Consider the following 17,163-nt stretch of genomic DNA (forward strand, 5'->3'; position numbering starts at 1 on the left):
ATAAAAACTTACATAATTTGGATTTTCAAGATAATTAACAATGTGAAACTCTGATTGATTTACTTCTTTAATTTTTGGTCTTCTTGGCATTTTCTTTGAATTCTTTTCAAAATCTGTTGTGGTCCAACAATGATGTGCAGCAAGGATATAGTGGGATTGAGGTGGGGTTGAGAGTGTTGAAGAGAGGGAGAAGAAAGTGAAAGAGTAAAAGGGATAGGTTGAGGGTGCTGAAGAGAGGAAAACTAAAGTGAAAGAGAGTGAAAGAGAGTGAAAGGGAAAGGGATACGGATGAGGGGTTCTTTTGTGGCAAGGGGGTCACGGGCAATCGAGGGAACTGCATGCGTTACACGTGGCCAACGAACGCAAATCGGTGCCACTGATTTGTGCACCCTCTCCGACCCGAAATCGGTGCCACCGATTTCCTTGCAACCAATCGGTACCACCGATTTCTGCTACCCAGCCGTCACAAATCCGTTAAACACCAATAATCACCATATCGCTGCATAACTCCATCAACGGCGTCATATCTAAATTAAAAAACTCTATGATGAATTACAAGCTCAAATAAATCTTCATATTGACATTTAATATTTAGATATTCTTTTTATTATTTAACTTTTGAGTTTGTATTTTGATAAGATCATATGAATTTGGTTGATGATATTTTACATAATATTTTAAATTTGAAAGATATTTTAAAATTTATATTAGACTATCATTATATGTTAGGATGTTTTTTATAATTTATTTATTATTTTATTCTAAAACGATTTTTTCGGTTGAACTACCAGTTAGACCAATAAACCAGTGAACCAATAACTAGAACAGTTTGATAACCAGTCCGGTTCTTAAAACATTGAATATTAGTGAAAGTTTCAACACTTGTTCTCCACCTCTATTTTTCATCTTTAATTTTTGTTTTGTTTATTTATCATTAATAAAAATATTTTTTTTACAAACTTACTTACCTTTAATCTCTATCTTAATCTTTTTTTACTTAATCTATTTTTACAAAACTTAGCCGACTCAATGCTCATATTCCGAGTGTTGTTCTGTTTTTAATTTAAAGCCGTACTTAAAAGAGGTGATTGATTTCTGACTCTGATTGCATGTTAATTGAACTCTATGCTATAAAAAAACGTGTTTATTTATTAAAACTTATAAAGGAGAATGTGACTTGTTAATAATCTTAAGGAGAGCAACGAGAAATTTTCATTTTGCAATGTAAATAATTTGTATACTTTTGGTATCTTTGATGGTCATAGAGGTATTCAATAGCAATTCACGATCTATCTATATCTAGTTTGATATAAATTCCAAAATAAATTATTACTATTTGAGCATGCAAATACTTCATTTTAATTATTTAGACTTCCTTTATGATTTACATTGACAACCTTGTTGAAGTAAGAAAAATGCAGTCCCATGAATATTGAAAAGTTGTAGAAAATTGAAAATAATTTTTAATAGTAATATAACAAGTAACTAATGAAACATTTTTTTTTTATTAACCCATACCTCTATCCTTTGCACATTAAAAAAATGTTAAACTTTGCAATAGAATATGCCTCTGAACTCATGGAAATTGATACATTTCTTTTATTGTGCTGCCTGGTTGTGAGTTGTGACTTGGAAGCCCTTTGATGTTATCTCTATTCGTAGGAACCTGCATTATATGTAAAGGACAAGTTACAGGAGTAGAATTCTGTTCTCATTTTCTTGATACAGTTCATCTCAAAGACAAGTTACTGCACTTGTAGTCAAGAATAAACTATTTGTTTCCAACATAGGTGATTTGTAGAGAAATATTATATCGTGTTGGTAATCTCATTGATATAGTATTTTAAATTTAAATAATATTTTAAGATTTATATTAAATTATAATTATATTTTAATATATTTATTTATATTTTATTTATTATTTTATTATAAAATAATTATTTCAGTTGAACTACAATTAACTAATTAAATTAATAAATTAATAAATTAATAACTAAAAGGGTTCAATGGCCACTCCAATTTTTAGAACCTCTTCATAATCATCTCTCTAATATAGAGCATTGAGCATTCTTTTATTTTTGGTCTTGTTTTGGTTACCAAAATTTATATTGGGCCCAGCCCAGTTATGGGCCCACGATGAGAAGCTTGACAAGAAGGTTGGGGGTTCGGCGAAGATTCACTAGAAGAGTCTAGCTTCAGTTGCAGTTGTTGTTGCAGGCTTGCAGCTGATTCTAATTGCTATAGTCATTATTATAGTTTCAAATTGTAGTGCAGATTTATCGACTTCACAAATAGCTTTGAAGTTAGTTAGAATGGAGGAGGTGAAATCTGCAGTGGAGGAGCACATGGATCTCATGGCAGATCTCGTCCAGAAGCTCTCTTCCGAGCTTCGTGCCGGCCTCCGCCCCGCCTACGACAACTTCATCGGCTTCTTCCACGCCATTGATTGGAAGGTAAGTTAATTCAGCAATTGAATTCCAAATTTGTGTGGATCTGCATGTTAATTAATTAATAGTGTGAAATATGGATTTGTTGATCCTGTTATTATTTCTATCCAGTTAGTTAAGACGGTTGGTTGGTTGTGTCTCAGGAACCATGGTTGATTGGTTTGGCTGGGTTCCATATAGTGTTGCTTCTTGTGACTATCATCACCAGGAGGAAAACTAACTTCCAGATGTGTTTGTTCCTTCTCACATGTATGGATATGATCTGTTACCTTTCATGTAGTTAGCTATAGCTTCTTTCCTATTCATAGTGTGCAATTTTTATGTGAAATTCAGATTACTGTTTTTCATTATGATTTGATTTTTTATTTCATGTGTGCAAATCCTTTTTCTCTCTTGTCGTATTTGCTTTGATCGTTGTGAACATTTCTAAACTTGCCATATAAGGGTGAGGGCCTACGGAACTAGATATATTTGTTTAGGATGATCTTAACCATTAACCGGTGGTGAGTGATTCTGATATGAAATATCATTTTGATTGTTTGATCTACTAAATGAATGTAGCAACAATGCAGCAATGTATGTAGGACTTGGGAGTATGACAGTGTTGTAACAAGTTGTTAAGTAGGTGAATCATTGATATTTGAGCTTAAAAAACTGAGATGTCTAGTTATGTAATATTCATAAACATCTGTGTGGAAGTCACTAAATCTTGAAGATATCAATGAATTTCTCCGTGATTTGTAATTCCATTTAAACATCTTTATTATATTCATTGAGACATCTCCTTGTGCGGTTGAATGGCAGTGTTGAAGATATTCTTGAATTTCTCTTCATGTATCATTTCTTACCGAGAGAATGTTCTGATGCAGTGGCCGGTGTATATCTCGCTGAGAGGCTTAACACTGTTCTGAGGATGAACTGGAAAAGCTTCTCTAGTCAGAACTATTTTGATCCAAATGGACTATTCATGTCTGTTCTTTGGTCGGGGCCCCTTCTCGTCATTGCTATGATAATTCTGGTTAGTATTTTCCATCACTTAACTCGTTTAAATGATGGTCCTCGTTTCTTATTCAATACATTAACCTGAAGTATCTTGTCTCTCTGGCAGATCAACACACTCTTCTCCTTGTGTTACTTGATTGTTAGGTGGAAAAGAGCTGAACTAAGACATCGTGCAAGGATTGCTCATAGTAAGGAGGAATAGTTGTTCATACTATCTTTTTTTGTCTTCCGGATAAACTCTAAGGAATTTCGTCTCATTGAGGAGATCAGATTACAAGGTCGTAGAGATGGATTTTTTTTTGTTGTTTTTCTTATTTAGTGTTCATTGTTATAGACCTTCTTTTCATGTATACTTACTACACTATTCAAAGGGGAGGTGGGGTAGAGTTTTACCCCTTTTAGCTCGTGTTCATCATAACATGGATAATCAAGGACGACAACCATTTCCTTTATATTTTTTTTTGTTTTCTTGTTGAGAGTCGTTCACTTATTTTATCTTCAATACTAGTGCCATTGTAAACTTCGTTTGAATTTGACTATTGGTTGACTCTTAAATTTTTTGGAATATCTAAGAGTAGGGCAAATGCTGTATGTAAATTTGTAATGGTGCGTTGGTGTATAAGTAACCTTGAAATTTGGTAGTAATTAGATCTAATTTTGATTAATTTTCACAATTTTATAATGTTTTCTCTTACTGCTCATCAACACCAACTGTTCGATGAAATGTAGATTTTTGAATTTTAGTTTGAGGTTGAGTAATTACAAATCCTTGACTTATCAATGTAAAATATTGATTAGTAATTTAGGGTTATTAATTGATTTGGTTTTTACTAACGCTAATCTTTTACCAAATTTGATTGGTAAGTTGATTAGGATTTGTGGATTGAGATTAATTTTATCTACTTGATTTTTTCTCGATGTTAGGAGATGACGAAGTGGGAATAACTCTTAATAATTGTCATATTTGTGGTTGATAACAAGGATAGGAAGCCTAAATTTTCAACCCTAGTCAAGGCTTTTTAAGTATTTAATTACCATATCTTTTATTGATTCTATTCTCCTAACCTCTTAGTTTAATTCCATTGCTTCCTAGTATAGTTACCTCTTAATTGTTGCCATCTCAATTGCATGTTTACTAGATAGTTGTTTACTTGTTTGGTGCTTGTTTGGGCGTTATTATTTTGATAAAAAAGATATTTTTTCAATAAAAAAAGATTCTTTTTTATTTTTTAGTGTTTGGCAAATTTTTAGTAGTAAAAGTAAAAATACTAAAAAAATAAAAAAAAATCTTTTTTGAGAAACTGTAATTTACATCTTTTTTTAAAAGAATTTTTTTCTTAAAAAAAGGATGTTTTTCATATAATAAATAAACAAAAAATACTTTTATATTTTTATACACAAACATAATTGATAAATAAAAATATCTTTTTGCATGAGATACCTAAATATAAAATTACTTTTATTTTTTTATAAAATCTTTTAAAAAAAGATAACTCGAAAAAAAATCTTTTCTTAGAAGCTCACCCAAACAAGCTGTTACTTATTGCTTTTACTTATTACAATTTCATTGTTGGTTGCTCTTTAATTTCTAGTTACCTTACCTTTCCATATTCATATTCAAAACCCCTGAATTCCATAACCGATAATGTGCATTTAATTGCAAAGGGAGAATGATTCTGGATTCAACTCCCAATTATTGATTTAATTTTTGTGACAACCTTCTAAGTTTGAACTATACCCATAACGAACTCTAGCTTTTGAATTGCTAAAATTCTAAACTATTGTTTGGCCGTCATCAGGTACAAATAAACGTGGCGAATTATAATACAAAGTTTAATAAAGAAACAAGTTACAAGGATAGTAAAAAACTAGTGCCATGGTACATATGTACATTTTAAACCTCTGGTCAAGAAACAACCTAAGAATAAAAGCATTAACTAATAATAGCTTCGTTGGCATATGAATGTTATATACACATGTAATATGAATTATGTATCATGATTCATCAGGCTTTGGCTCAAGAATCACAGGGATCTTCTCCTTGTGATCACCTCGCAACACCTCCACAATAACCTGAAATATCATCATCATCATCATCAAATTAATTTCATTTTCTTTTTCCATATAAAAGGAGAAAAAGAGCAAAAAAGAGAAGCTATTTGGCAAATAAAATCTTATTAAATGTTTAGTATACAAATAACACCATCACATCACCACGCCAACACCACTCGGAAATCAGGAAATCGGTTACATGGATCAAACCACACCATTGCGTTGTATTATAAATCAAGTTTGTACTCATAATAAGATTGTGATATTTATACGAAACAAAGCTCAAGTAACAAATCTTATTATAAAATAAATAAATCACTTCATACCATTTTGTACAATTCAAACAAAAAATACTACCGTAAAATTATATTAATACATATAGACATCGAAATAATTTCCGAATTATTGATGAAGAGGAAGTCAATTATCCTTATAGTTGATTAATGAAATAATTTTAATCTCCTCCTAATAGTCAATCCAAATAGACTCTAAATGTTGATCTCTAGTGCAGAGCGATTAGACAGAAACACGTCACATTAAAACAGCTTAAGAAAAAATATAAATGTTTTGGAACACCTCCAAAATTTAAGTTTTGCATCCTCATCAAGACAAACTCATGATAGAGAATTTACAATACAAAGTTATATGGCACAAAAACAAATCAGATGCTAACTTAATTGTGTTTGACTAAACAACTATAATGTATATCAAGAATGGTGCACATTTGCGTTCGATTGAGTGTCCAAATGAGCAGAACACTAGAACATGTTGCTTGAAGCTATATTTTACCTTGCCTAGTTACATGCAAATCAAATGATTATATGATTTTGTTCCCACAGTTTTATTTTTTATCTTTCTTTTTCTTTGTTGGCAATTTGAGGATTCAAAAGAAATCTTAGTATTATACCATAGCCTTAATATTAAAATGAACAAGAGACACAGTATAGGGTGAAATGAAGAATAGGGGGAAGGAATGAGCACCATACCTTATCACCCACTTTACACTGGTCGAGAATTCGGTACAAATCACTTCCATTGGTCACCTTCTTACCGTTCACAGATGTGATGATGTCACCTAAAATAAGTCTACCATAGGAATCGCGCTTTGTTGACTGCAAACCCTGCAAAATATAAATTTCAATAGCCCTGTTAGATGAACTCCTCTAAGACACAAAATTACAAAACCAAATAACCAACCTTTGCTGACTCGAAGGGGTCATCTAGGCAACAAACCTTTGCCTAGGCAAAGAAAGTTTCATGCGGAGATTTAATGAAACACGTGAACTCGAGATTTGGGCCCTTTGTTTGACCCCAAATGGCTGGATAGAGGGGGAAAAGGCTGAGGAGGCAAGGGTGGACACATTGATTCATTTCATAACTCATTTTTAGGTTTTAGTTCATAGTAATAGAGGGAAGCTCTCACTTCTCTCTAGATTTTCCCTTAGGGTTTAGATTTGCCATTGTTTTCCTCTTTAACTTTCCTTAGATTTCTCACTTACATACCTGAATTTCTTGTTTCCCATTTCCCATAGTAATTACACTAATTTTCTAGCCTTAATTTCTACATTTCATAGCCTTAATTATGAGCTTTGTAACTTGATGAGCATAGAGGGCTAAACATGTTACGTTAACTCAAGGTTTCCAAGGGATTCATAGAGATGTCTTGAACCCCATTTCACTTTAATGCATAATTCTATTTTCCCACTCTTCCTTTACTTCCACCTATATGTTTATATTAATTGATATGAGTATGTGACGTGAGTTGATTGTGTGTTATTATTCATGATTATGGATATCTATGCATAATGAATTGATTTGCTAAGTGTATATTAATTGATTAGTTGTCAAATGCTTGATGAATAGTGAAGGGTAATAGTTCTTGATTGAGAATTGCTAATACAATTATCTTGTATGTTGGATTGGTTATAGTTCCTAGGGATTGAGATTTTGATTCTTGGTTGCTTATTGCTACTTCTTGGCCAGACTAAAACTCAAGAGATTACAATTGTAGAAAGGTGATTTATGTATGCCTGCTTGATAAAATGCCAAATTGAGAATAGGCTATTCAACTCTTAGCATCCTTGTGCTAGTGTTTCCAATTCTTGAATTACCTCTATTTTGACTTGAATTGCTTCTCAATCTTGCTTAAAATTGCCCTTTATTTTATTGCACAAACCCAAAACCCCATTTCAAACCAAATCAACTACAATATACCCTTCCTTCTAAGAGATGACCCAAGTTACAACCTACAACTACATTAACTATGGTGTAATTTGGTTTATACATTACAATTTGGTAGCTAGTGCATACGGAAAACATTAGTTTATACTTTTAGAAATGAAGTGTCATGTTACGATATATATCACCTAACCTAAAAAGAAGTTAGTGTGTTTACTCTTATAATTTTCTTTTCTTCATCTTAATGAATTTCCTTTACAAAGATGGCACACAAATAAAAACTTACTGCTTTCCCAGCTGGACCATTGGCAGGAGCATCTAAGACAAGCACCCCACTAACTCCCAACTGCTCCACAGACTGATCAGGCGCAAACTTGATTCCTAAAATAGGTCTTGTAACCTTCCCAAACTTCACCAATTGTTCAACAATTCCATTCACCTAAATATGTAAAACAAGAATCTCATGACATATTTTAGAGAATACAACAGAGAAAGTAGTGTTTCCAACTTTAGGCAAACGTCAGATGCTGCCTCGATGAGAAAAGCATAAGAAAGGTCGGAGTTATAACTCACAGTGTCCACTGGAATAGAAAATCCAACACCAGAGGAAGCACCGGAGGGGGAATAAATTGCTGTATTTATACCGATGAGATTTCCAGCACTATCTAACAGTGGCCCTCCACTGTTACCAGGATTAATAGCTGCATCTGTCTGTATAACATCTTGAATTGGACGGCCGGTTGCCGCGGAACTAATTTCTCGCCGAAGTCCACTATTGAGAAAGTATATATACCAGCAAAAGACAATCAATACAAAAGTAACATGAGAAATATTTGAGGAAGTATCATTATATGCATGTTTGAAAACAAATCACATTTAACACATGATGATGGAAGAGAATATAGCATCTTTAATTCAGGAAATGGATTATATCTCTCCCCTTTGTGAAAGTATTCAACATATAGTGTTAGCAATGTTTCATCGCGTTACGAATGTCTCTGCAGCTTAATTTTCCCCCTATCCTACTCTCCCTTAGTTAATATAGCTTTTAACCAATCATAGAAGCAGGTTAACATTGGATGCAGTCATATCTTTATTTTTGGTATAATCGATGGGATCTCATTTGTTATTAATTTAATAGCCTTTGCATAAACTGCAAACATACATCGACAAACAGATAATTTACAATATGAAACATGGCATCTTGAAATTTGTTACAAAAGTTTTGTAAAATTATGGGCAGGACAATTGTTTGCTATTTTCAGACACCAATATAAAAGGCTCGAGTATAATCTTACATGAGGAGAGGAAAGTGAGTATCCAAGTAAAATATCATTTCCTAAGTAATGGTTAAAAAAGAAGAAATTCGCATCAAAATATTCAATTTTCTGCATTCATACCTGATGACACCAGTTGTAAGAGTGTGGTCAAGTCCAAACTGCAAGTTAAGAATCAAGGTCAGATACATTAATAGCTGATTGCCTTGAATTCAATAACTAAAGCACATGGCATTCAAGTTGTGAACATTTAAAAGCTACATAATTCAGTTTGGAAGGCACTACAAAGTAAAAATTCTAAAGCATTTATAACTCAGATCACTAATACCTTATTTAACATAATTTTTAGCATTGATAAAAATGTGTGAACATTAGCAAGCATTGCTGATTAATTGAATAGATGATTATACAAACTACATGTTAGATTAAAGACGACTGCAGTAAGATTGAATCTTCATTATCAACTAAAGTTCAACCCCTTTTTGAGCTAAAAATAACAGTAAACTCAACCAGGATTTCCATATCTTTAGATTGCAACATTCAGGGTTAATGTATAGTTTCAGTCACCATCAATCAGTATAAAAGATCTCACCGGGTTCCCAATAGCAAACACTTTCTGACCAACGAGCAAGTCAGCAGAAATCCCAATAGGTATAGGCCTGAGTTTTTCTTTGGGTGCCTCAACACGCAACACAGCGACATCCTTGTCTTGGTCAAATCCAACAATTTTGGCATCATAAGTTGACTGGTCAGCAAGAGTGACCCTGCACAAAACTAGCAGCTCTTTCAACATGAGCAATCAATTCATTAGACATATTTTAAACCATCCCAGAATGTGTGTTCACTGTTAAACACTTGACTCAATGGGGTCATAAACAAAGATTCCAGTATTGCCTAATATATCTAACTCAATGCCAACATACACATCTGCTGAAGGAGGAGCAAAACAACACACAATATTATCACTTTGTATCATTGAACCAAATGACTCGAAACAAGAAGAAATTCCATTACACTCTTAGAGTATTACTCTTATTCATAGCAATATTTTTGTTGGTTTCATTAGGCTTAAAGCCCCAACTTGTGACGCTTGCAATGGGTGCAACCATAATGCAAGACGAAGTTACAAGAAACCAAACGAAATAAAGTTGCACATTTGCCCGTAACTATGCGAGAAACTATACTAACAAGAGGTATCACAGCAAGGATAGGGGTTCCAATTACCCTGCCAACACTATAGAGGGAGATTGGTGGTTTCATTTTTACCAGTATCACCCTTACAATTGTTGGCCGGTAATGCGGAGCGCAGAGCACTTCCTCTTCTGCAAATCGCACATGAGGAGGTCATGTGCAAATCTATTAACCATACCATTGATTTATCAACATTTTAACATGAGCTTACACTTATTATTGGGAGAATGAGCATTTGAACAAGTCAAATACAACTTACACATGAAAACACCTTATAGTCATCCATTGAATTGTGTGTGGTACTACTAGTACTCTCTAACTAATTATAAATCAAACTAGACATTCTCCAAAAATCAGACACCTAAGCTGGATCCAAAAAATAAAACAAAGGTATCAAAGATGCAAAACCAACCAACCTGAGATCAGAAGCACCCCGGATAACATGGTAATTGGTCACAACATGACCATCCTTATCCCAAATAAAACCAGAACCGGAACCTTGCGGAACCTCCAACACATCCAAGGTAAATGCATCCTGCCTAAAACAACAAAGAACTAATTCTTCAAAGACAAAAACAAAAGCCAAATTGCATTCACAAACAATAGCCTAGAAGAACGAACAATGAAGACCCAAAAGTGGAAAAAGCAGAAAGATTGAAACTTTGGAGAGAAAATAGTTACTTGACAGCAAGGTTGGTGATGTAGACAACAGAAGGAGTGTTCTCTTGGAAGAGGCGAACGGTGGCGAGTTCATCAGATTGGAGCTTCCTTGGGGTGGTTACAACGAAAGCAGATGCTGAGTCAGCACCGGTGAGGAAGAGTGTGAGAGAGAGCGCCACCGACGTGCAGAAGAGGAAGCAGGAATCCAAAAAAGTACATGAAGAAGAAGAAAAGGAGAGTTTTGGAAGAAGGGTTGTTGTTGTTGTTGGTTTTGAAGAGGGAGATGGAGAAGGTTGTTGAGGGCGCAGGAAGAAGAGGGTGGTGGGTTGATGGAGGGGTCTGGGAAGGTGAAGAAGAGAAGGAGAAGAATGACAATGGGGTTTGGTGTTTGTGAAGCGAGAAAGTGATGATGAAAAATGGAAGAATGTGGAGATGAGTGAACAGGAAGTGGCCATTGCTGTGTGTTTCTGTTTTTTGGTGTTTGCTACGTTGGATGACTTTTTGAGGTTTCAGTTTCACTCACTCTATGCCTATGTTCGCTACGTTGGATCTTATTTTAACACATAAAAATATGTACAAAAATAAATTAATATTTCAACATCAATAATACTATAATAGTAACAAGCATATGTAATTTTAAAAATGTTTTTGGTCACCTGTATTTATTATTTTTATGTAAAACTAATAGTTAAAAATTATTAAATAATAATTTAATTATTTAATCATTTTAATTATTAATTTAACGTAAGTTTTCATCTATATTTAATCTTAAATAAATAAATTTTGAGGCAAATTGTTTTATAATTGCATAGAGAAAGTATTTGATTAAATCATCTAGATACAGACAGATATATGTTCCAAATTCATTTACTATTTTCCCTTGAGATTGTCAAAGAATTCTTGTGTGGCTTTGGAAGGTTAAAAACGGCCAACATTTTGCGGACTAGAATTAAAGAATTGAATACTGAACCACATAGGCAAAGTTATTTGAGAACCTTCCTGAAACATCATTTGTTCACAACGGTCAGCCAATCAGCCATCATTGCTTGGTTCATAGATAACAGGATATGTGACTTGGATTGAAAGTGAACCAAACCATTTCAAGCAGTGATCCAATTTTAATATGTAAACAACCATCATATTAGAATTGGGTTACAACTTATAATCAGGGTTGCCCACTAATTACCTGTCTTGATAACCTTTGTTTTGTTATAAGTAAATATCCAAAATAGCTCATGAATTTTAAATTGCTACTCAATTTAGTCTCCAATTTTTTAAAATGATCAATTAAATTTTTGAAATTTTTAAAAGTGTATCTCCGTTAGTTCACCGTCTAAACGTTGATGATGTAGAGTGTGAAGTGCCATGTAGACATTCCACCTGTATGTTGATGTGTACCAAACTTAAATTTAATTCAAATTGATATCTGAAATTGCTTAATAATATCCAAATTAGTCCATTTTTAATTATAAATATCTAATTCCCAAAATATTGTCTTCTCTTCTCTGACCTCTCTACTGTCTTCTTCTCTTCTTTGACCTCTCTGCTATCTTCTAATTCATCTTATTTTCTTGTTTGCGTGAGTAATGATGGGTGTTAGTAGCCAAGTAGGAACATGATAAACTCAGAGATTATGCAGAGAAGTTGTTGAGATCTAATCCGGGTTCAATTATAAAGTTAGGTGTTAGTCCAATGCCTAACAGAGACGGTGTATTTAAAATGTTTTATGTCTGTCTAGATGGGTGCAAGAAATATTTTGTAGGTGACTGTAGACCCTTGGTAAGACTAGATGGTGATTTTTTGAATACCTATTATGGAGGTTGGCTATTGTGCGTCATGGGTTAGGAAGCAAATAACCATGTATATCCAATTGTATGGGCTACTGTTCATGTTGAGAACAAAGGCACCTGAAAGTGGTTCTTTGAGCTCTTGCATGAAGATATTGGAGATCAAACAGAGTATAGTTAGTGCTTCATCTCTAACATATAGAAGGTAACCTATAGGCTATAAGGTTCAATTAGAAGCACGATATATGATTTCAAGGATCATTTTTAATTAATGAACACAATTTGAAGGACTATTTTGTATGAATAAAAAAAAAATTGAAAGACTATTCCAAATTAAGTTATCTGTGTTATCGGTGACTGTAACGTATATTGAATGACTATTTTATTATTTTGTAGGGTCTGATCCTAACATTTTGTGGGGTTATGCCAGGCGCGCATCACCTGTGCGTGTCCCCTGTGGCAAAACTTCTAGAAACAATGAAAGGACTCACTTAAAGAACTTGCTTTGGAAGTGTGTTAGAGCAATAACTGTCCAGAAATTCAATGGGCATATGCAATCAATAAAGAAGGTGAATGACTATCTAGAAATTCGATGAGAATCAATAGTTGAACTCATGGAAAATTAGTATTTTATTTTTTTGCATCTTAATCAAGACATTACATACCACTTAAGAAGTTTAAAATTTCATAATATATTCATCATTTATTTACGATAAAATCCAACAAGCTAAACCTAAACACATACCAAAGGTAACTACAAAAGCCAGCAACACCATTATCATCATCTTTTAAGGTTTTAACATCACTCTTTAAGCATATTATCCTCCAATTAAACTAATGCAAAATTTCTTGTGAAATGGGTATTGCATAAACTGATTTTTCACATCCATCAGTCCAGCGGAAGAAATTACAATGAATTCCATACTGCAAAGTAAAAAACGCAGGTGAATCCAAACTCAAAGTGAAACCATCTTAATTTTATTCAGAGTCATAACCTTACCTCATAGTTTGGACAACCATAAAGTGGTCTACCAGAATTCTCTGCTGTCATTGAGTACTTCATCATCATCTGAAGCCTGCAGTTGCAGAAAATAACGTTCTTACCTCCCCTATTGCGCATTCCTTTGCTGTTATAAGGTCTCGCTGCAGAGTTGTTCCTACTTGAGCTACTTTGTCTTCTCTCCCTACCACCCATCATCACTCACACAAACGAGAAAACAAGATGAACTGGAAGATAGCAGAGAGATCGAAAAAGAGAAAAAGACAGCAGAGAGGTCGAAGAAAAGAAGACAATAATTTGGGAATTAGGGCTTTATAATTGAAAATGGACTAATTTGGGTATTATTAAGCAATTTTCAGATACCAATTTGAATCAAAATCAAGTTTGGTACATATCAGCATACAGTTAGAATGCCCACATGACACTTCACGCTCCACATCATCAATGTTTAGACGATGGACTAATGGGGATGTACTTTTGGGAATTTCAGGGATTTAGTTGGTCATTTTTAAAAATTGAGTAGCAATTTGAAATTTAGGAACCATTTTCGATATTTACTCATTTTGTTATAGTAAGAACCTCACGGTTAGTCTAACTCAGTTCAAAGTTTCTTTTGATTTTTTGGTCATGAACTCGGTTCATAGCCAATTTGATTATGATGTTCTTTCAGTTTCTTGGACTAGCCCAACCCAGCTAGATATCTTTTGTAGACAAAAACATACCTTATTCTTTTCAAGATTTAAGAATGAGATATCTTATCCAAAAATAAAATATAACAAGTTTAGATTCAATTAGCAACTTGCATGAATTACCCAAAAAAAAAGTAACAATTTGCATGGAACATCAATTAACTCTTTTATATCGATATAAATTTTATTTGAAGTACATTATTAAAAGTTCCTTACTATTAGTTTCATATGAAAATATATTTAGTTGTATAAAATGTTCACATTCTTATCATTATTAATCATAATAATTAAAACAAAAAACTTTTAAGTAAAGTTTAGATAAGAGTGCTCTATCCATTAACACAAAAATGTGGTTAAATAGAAGGAGCTCATCCTTTTTTTATGAAACGTGGATAATTCAAATCTCATCTTGATCTTGAGCATGAAAAAATTTTAAAATTTCGAACCAACTTTTCTTATAATAAAATAAATCAAGAAGCAAAAATTACACTTCTAAATTTTTATATTGTAGTGACAATGGTAGGGCTTGGTGTGTTATTCTTGTGTATGAAAGATGACGAAGAACAAATTAGAGGGTTAAATTTAACTCACTACAAATCAGAGGGTTATTATTCCGAGCAAATCAAACCTTTATATTTGCGTTTGACAAAAAAATGCATGCATCAATCGGACGGCTATTTAAAATGATGGAGTTCAGACGAATATAATCATCTTCACAAATATGAGCCTCAAATTTGTCACCTTGACTAATTGGATGCACAGGATTGAATCTGATGAAATCGGACGGTGAGGAGGTGTTCCGCAAATCTGGACCTCAGATTTGCACACCATTGTAGAAGTGTCGCGCATGCGGCTGGGTCGCGTAGAGTGCAAGTCTCCTTTCTTTCTTCCCTCCCTCACTTCTTCACTCTCAACATTTCAATACTTTCTCAACTATCTTTATACTCTATGCACCACCAGCAACCAAATTTTTTAATTCAGCCAAACCACAAAATGCTTAAGAAGCAAAAAATTAAAGAAGCTGATTATCTTAAATTTTATATTGTTAATTATCTTAGTTAACCTAATTATGTAAGTAATTTTTCTAATTTTTTTTAGTATGAATATAAAATAATATTTATGATTTAATGTTGTTTATAGTAATTAAATGGTAGTATTAGAATATATTATATTGTGTGTTGACAAATATTAGTTATATAACTGGTTAGTTTATGTTAGTGATAACAATTAGTATCTTAATAAAAATTAGATTTATTTTATAGCTTTATTAATTATATTTGTTAGACTAGGATGGAAATTAGAATTTAGTTTGTTGGTTAATTTTACTAATAATATTTGATATTGGGATCTTTGGTAGTTTTTTGTTCAGTGTCAGAGCCATAACAATTTAATCAAGCAATGTTAATAGAGTTTAATTTAGCGTTTGTAGATAATTTGATTAATTATTTTAGATTGTATGAGAATATAAATTAGAATTATGAGTTAATATTTGTCCATTATTTGTAGGATACACAAAGTTTGAGGTGTATTCACATGAATCCATCAGATATATATAATTCAATAGTCAAGCCTCTTTTGCAGGTTACTGGATTTTATCATGTGTTTCACATTGGAGTGATCCAAGGTCAGTGACCTTTGTAACATCTCTAGTTGAGAGATGGCACCTAAAAACTCGTACCTTTCATCTTTCAACTGGTGAATGTGCTGTGACATTCGAAGATATGGCTCTAATCCTAAATATTTCGATAGATGGTCTTCCTGTGATAGAAGTAACCATGACTAATCACGAGGTCATGGAAGCCGGATGCATGCATTAGTTTGGGGTTGCTCCTAGGACTAATGATTGTAGAGGAAGTTATATTAAATTGACCAGGATTAGAAATGTGAAAACTGGATTACTTTTGAATGATCGAGTTGCCATTGAGAGGTATGTGAAGTGCCATATCTTATTGTTGTTTGGGTCAATATTATTTGTTGATAAGTCTGGGTCAGCAATTCACTAGAAATTTATGCCGCTACTTCGTATTTTTTCTCAGATTCACGAAATCATCTGGGACCAGCATCCTTAGCACAGTTGTAAAAAGCATTGTATAGCACATCTCGCTTTGACTGTCAGGAGATTGACAGTCCACTGACATCGTTATATATCTGGACTTGGATTCGTATGTCATTTCTTATCCTGATTCCTAGTGTCCTGCAACATTTTCCACTTGCTAACTGGTAACATTAATTGTTAATAATTTTACACTGTATTTCCTTTTGTATTTAATGTCTAATCAAAATGTTTACTAATTAAAAAATGATGTCAGATGGCGTAACTGGGAGCGTGCTAATCGGTTATATAAAATTCATATTGTTGCTCATTTTACAGAATTGTTAGATAAGGTAGGGGAAGGCCATATATGTTCTCATAAAACAATATAAAATAATCTCGATATGATATCCATGTATGTTGAACTTTCATATTATTTGGTTAATAATCCTCTGTTTTGTATCCGTCCAGTTTGTTTGGAAAGCTTACAATATTAATCAAATAGAGCCAGACGTCATCCCAAAAGATATATGTCATCATTCACTGGTTTGAAGCGCAACGGTACCATTGATATCATTCGAGACTCTTGAGTGGCATGCAACTAATAGGAGCAAGAGACAATTTGGTTTTATGCAGAGTGTCCTAATATTAGGAGAGGTCTCTGGATGGCTAACATGGTGAGGTTCTAACCTGACCTAAAAACTTTGATTGGTTTGTCAAACACTCGTTTTGGATAATGCAACAGACTAACCGATACAAACATGTCCTAGCTAAGAATCCTATGCCTTTGCAGCATCCATTGAACCTTTACATGTATTGGTATCACACGAAATATGGCCATCACTTGC

The 17,163-nt window shown here is 33.3% G+C and overlaps 2 protein-coding genes across 2 annotated transcripts; one reads left to right on the plus strand and one right to left on the minus strand.

Annotated features, from left to right (window-relative positions):
• The first annotated feature begins 2,024 nt into the window (after positions 1-2,024).
• Positions 2,025-3,901, plus strand: LOC112802452 (uncharacterized). Its single transcript, XM_025845684.3, has 4 exons — positions 2,025-2,453; positions 2,591-2,696; positions 3,317-3,465; positions 3,556-3,901. The coding sequence occupies exons 1-4, from the start codon at positions 2,313-2,315 to the stop codon at positions 3,649-3,651; spliced, it is 492 nt and encodes a 163-aa protein (XP_025701469.1). The 5' UTR covers positions 2,025-2,312; the 3' UTR covers positions 3,652-3,901.
• Positions 3,902-5,249: 1,348 nt separating this feature from the next.
• On the minus strand, positions 5,250-11,752 carry LOC112802453 (protease Do-like 1, chloroplastic). The gene is made up of 8 exons (XM_025845685.2): positions 10,829-11,752; positions 10,564-10,686; positions 9,549-9,720; positions 9,080-9,117; positions 8,253-8,451; positions 7,966-8,118; positions 6,488-6,622; positions 5,250-5,522 (listed from the first exon to the last, which is right to left on the minus strand). Exons 1-8 carry the CDS (start codon positions 11,260-11,262, stop codon positions 5,445-5,447), a joined length of 1,332 nt encoding a protein of 443 aa, XP_025701470.1. The 5' UTR covers positions 11,263-11,752; the 3' UTR covers positions 5,250-5,444.
• Between the last annotated feature and the right edge of the window lie 5,411 nt (positions 11,753-17,163).

Source organism: Arachis hypogaea, chromosome 5 (genome assembly GCF_003086295.3).
Source record: "Arachis hypogaea cultivar Tifrunner chromosome 5, arahy.Tifrunner.gnm2.J5K5, whole genome shotgun sequence".
Taxonomy (NCBI): Eukaryota; Viridiplantae; Streptophyta; class Magnoliopsida; order Fabales; family Fabaceae; genus Arachis; species Arachis hypogaea.

What these genes read in the sequence shown, in the direction of transcription:
- LOC112802452 (XM_025845684.3), top strand. Translation starts at nt 2,313, where the DNA reads ATGGAGGAGGTGAAATCTGCAGTGGAGGAGCACATGGATCTCATGGCA. An exon ending in TCCACGCCATTGATTGGAAG is followed by an intron (nt 2,454 to 2,590) that starts GTAAGTTAATTC and finishes GTTGTGTCTCAG; the next exon opens with GAACCATGGTTGATTGGTTT. An exon ending in TCATTGCTATGATAATTCTG is followed by an intron (nt 3,466 to 3,555) that starts GTTAGTATTTTC and finishes TCTCTCTGGCAG; the next exon opens with ATCAACACACTCTTCTCCTT.
- LOC112802453 (XM_025845685.2), bottom strand. Translation starts at nt 11,262, where the DNA reads ATGGCCACTTCCTGTTCACTCATCTCCACATTCTTCCATTTTTCATCA. An exon ending in ATGGTCCAGCTGGGAAAGCA is followed by an intron (nt 6,623 to 7,965) that starts GTAAGTTTTTAT and finishes TATATTTTGCAG; the next exon opens with GGTTTGCAGTCAACAAAGCG. An exon ending in AGTGTAAAGTGGGTGATAAG is followed by an intron (nt 5,523 to 6,487) that starts GTATGGTGCTCA and finishes ATGATATTTCAG; the next exon opens with GTTATTGTGGAGGTGTTGCG.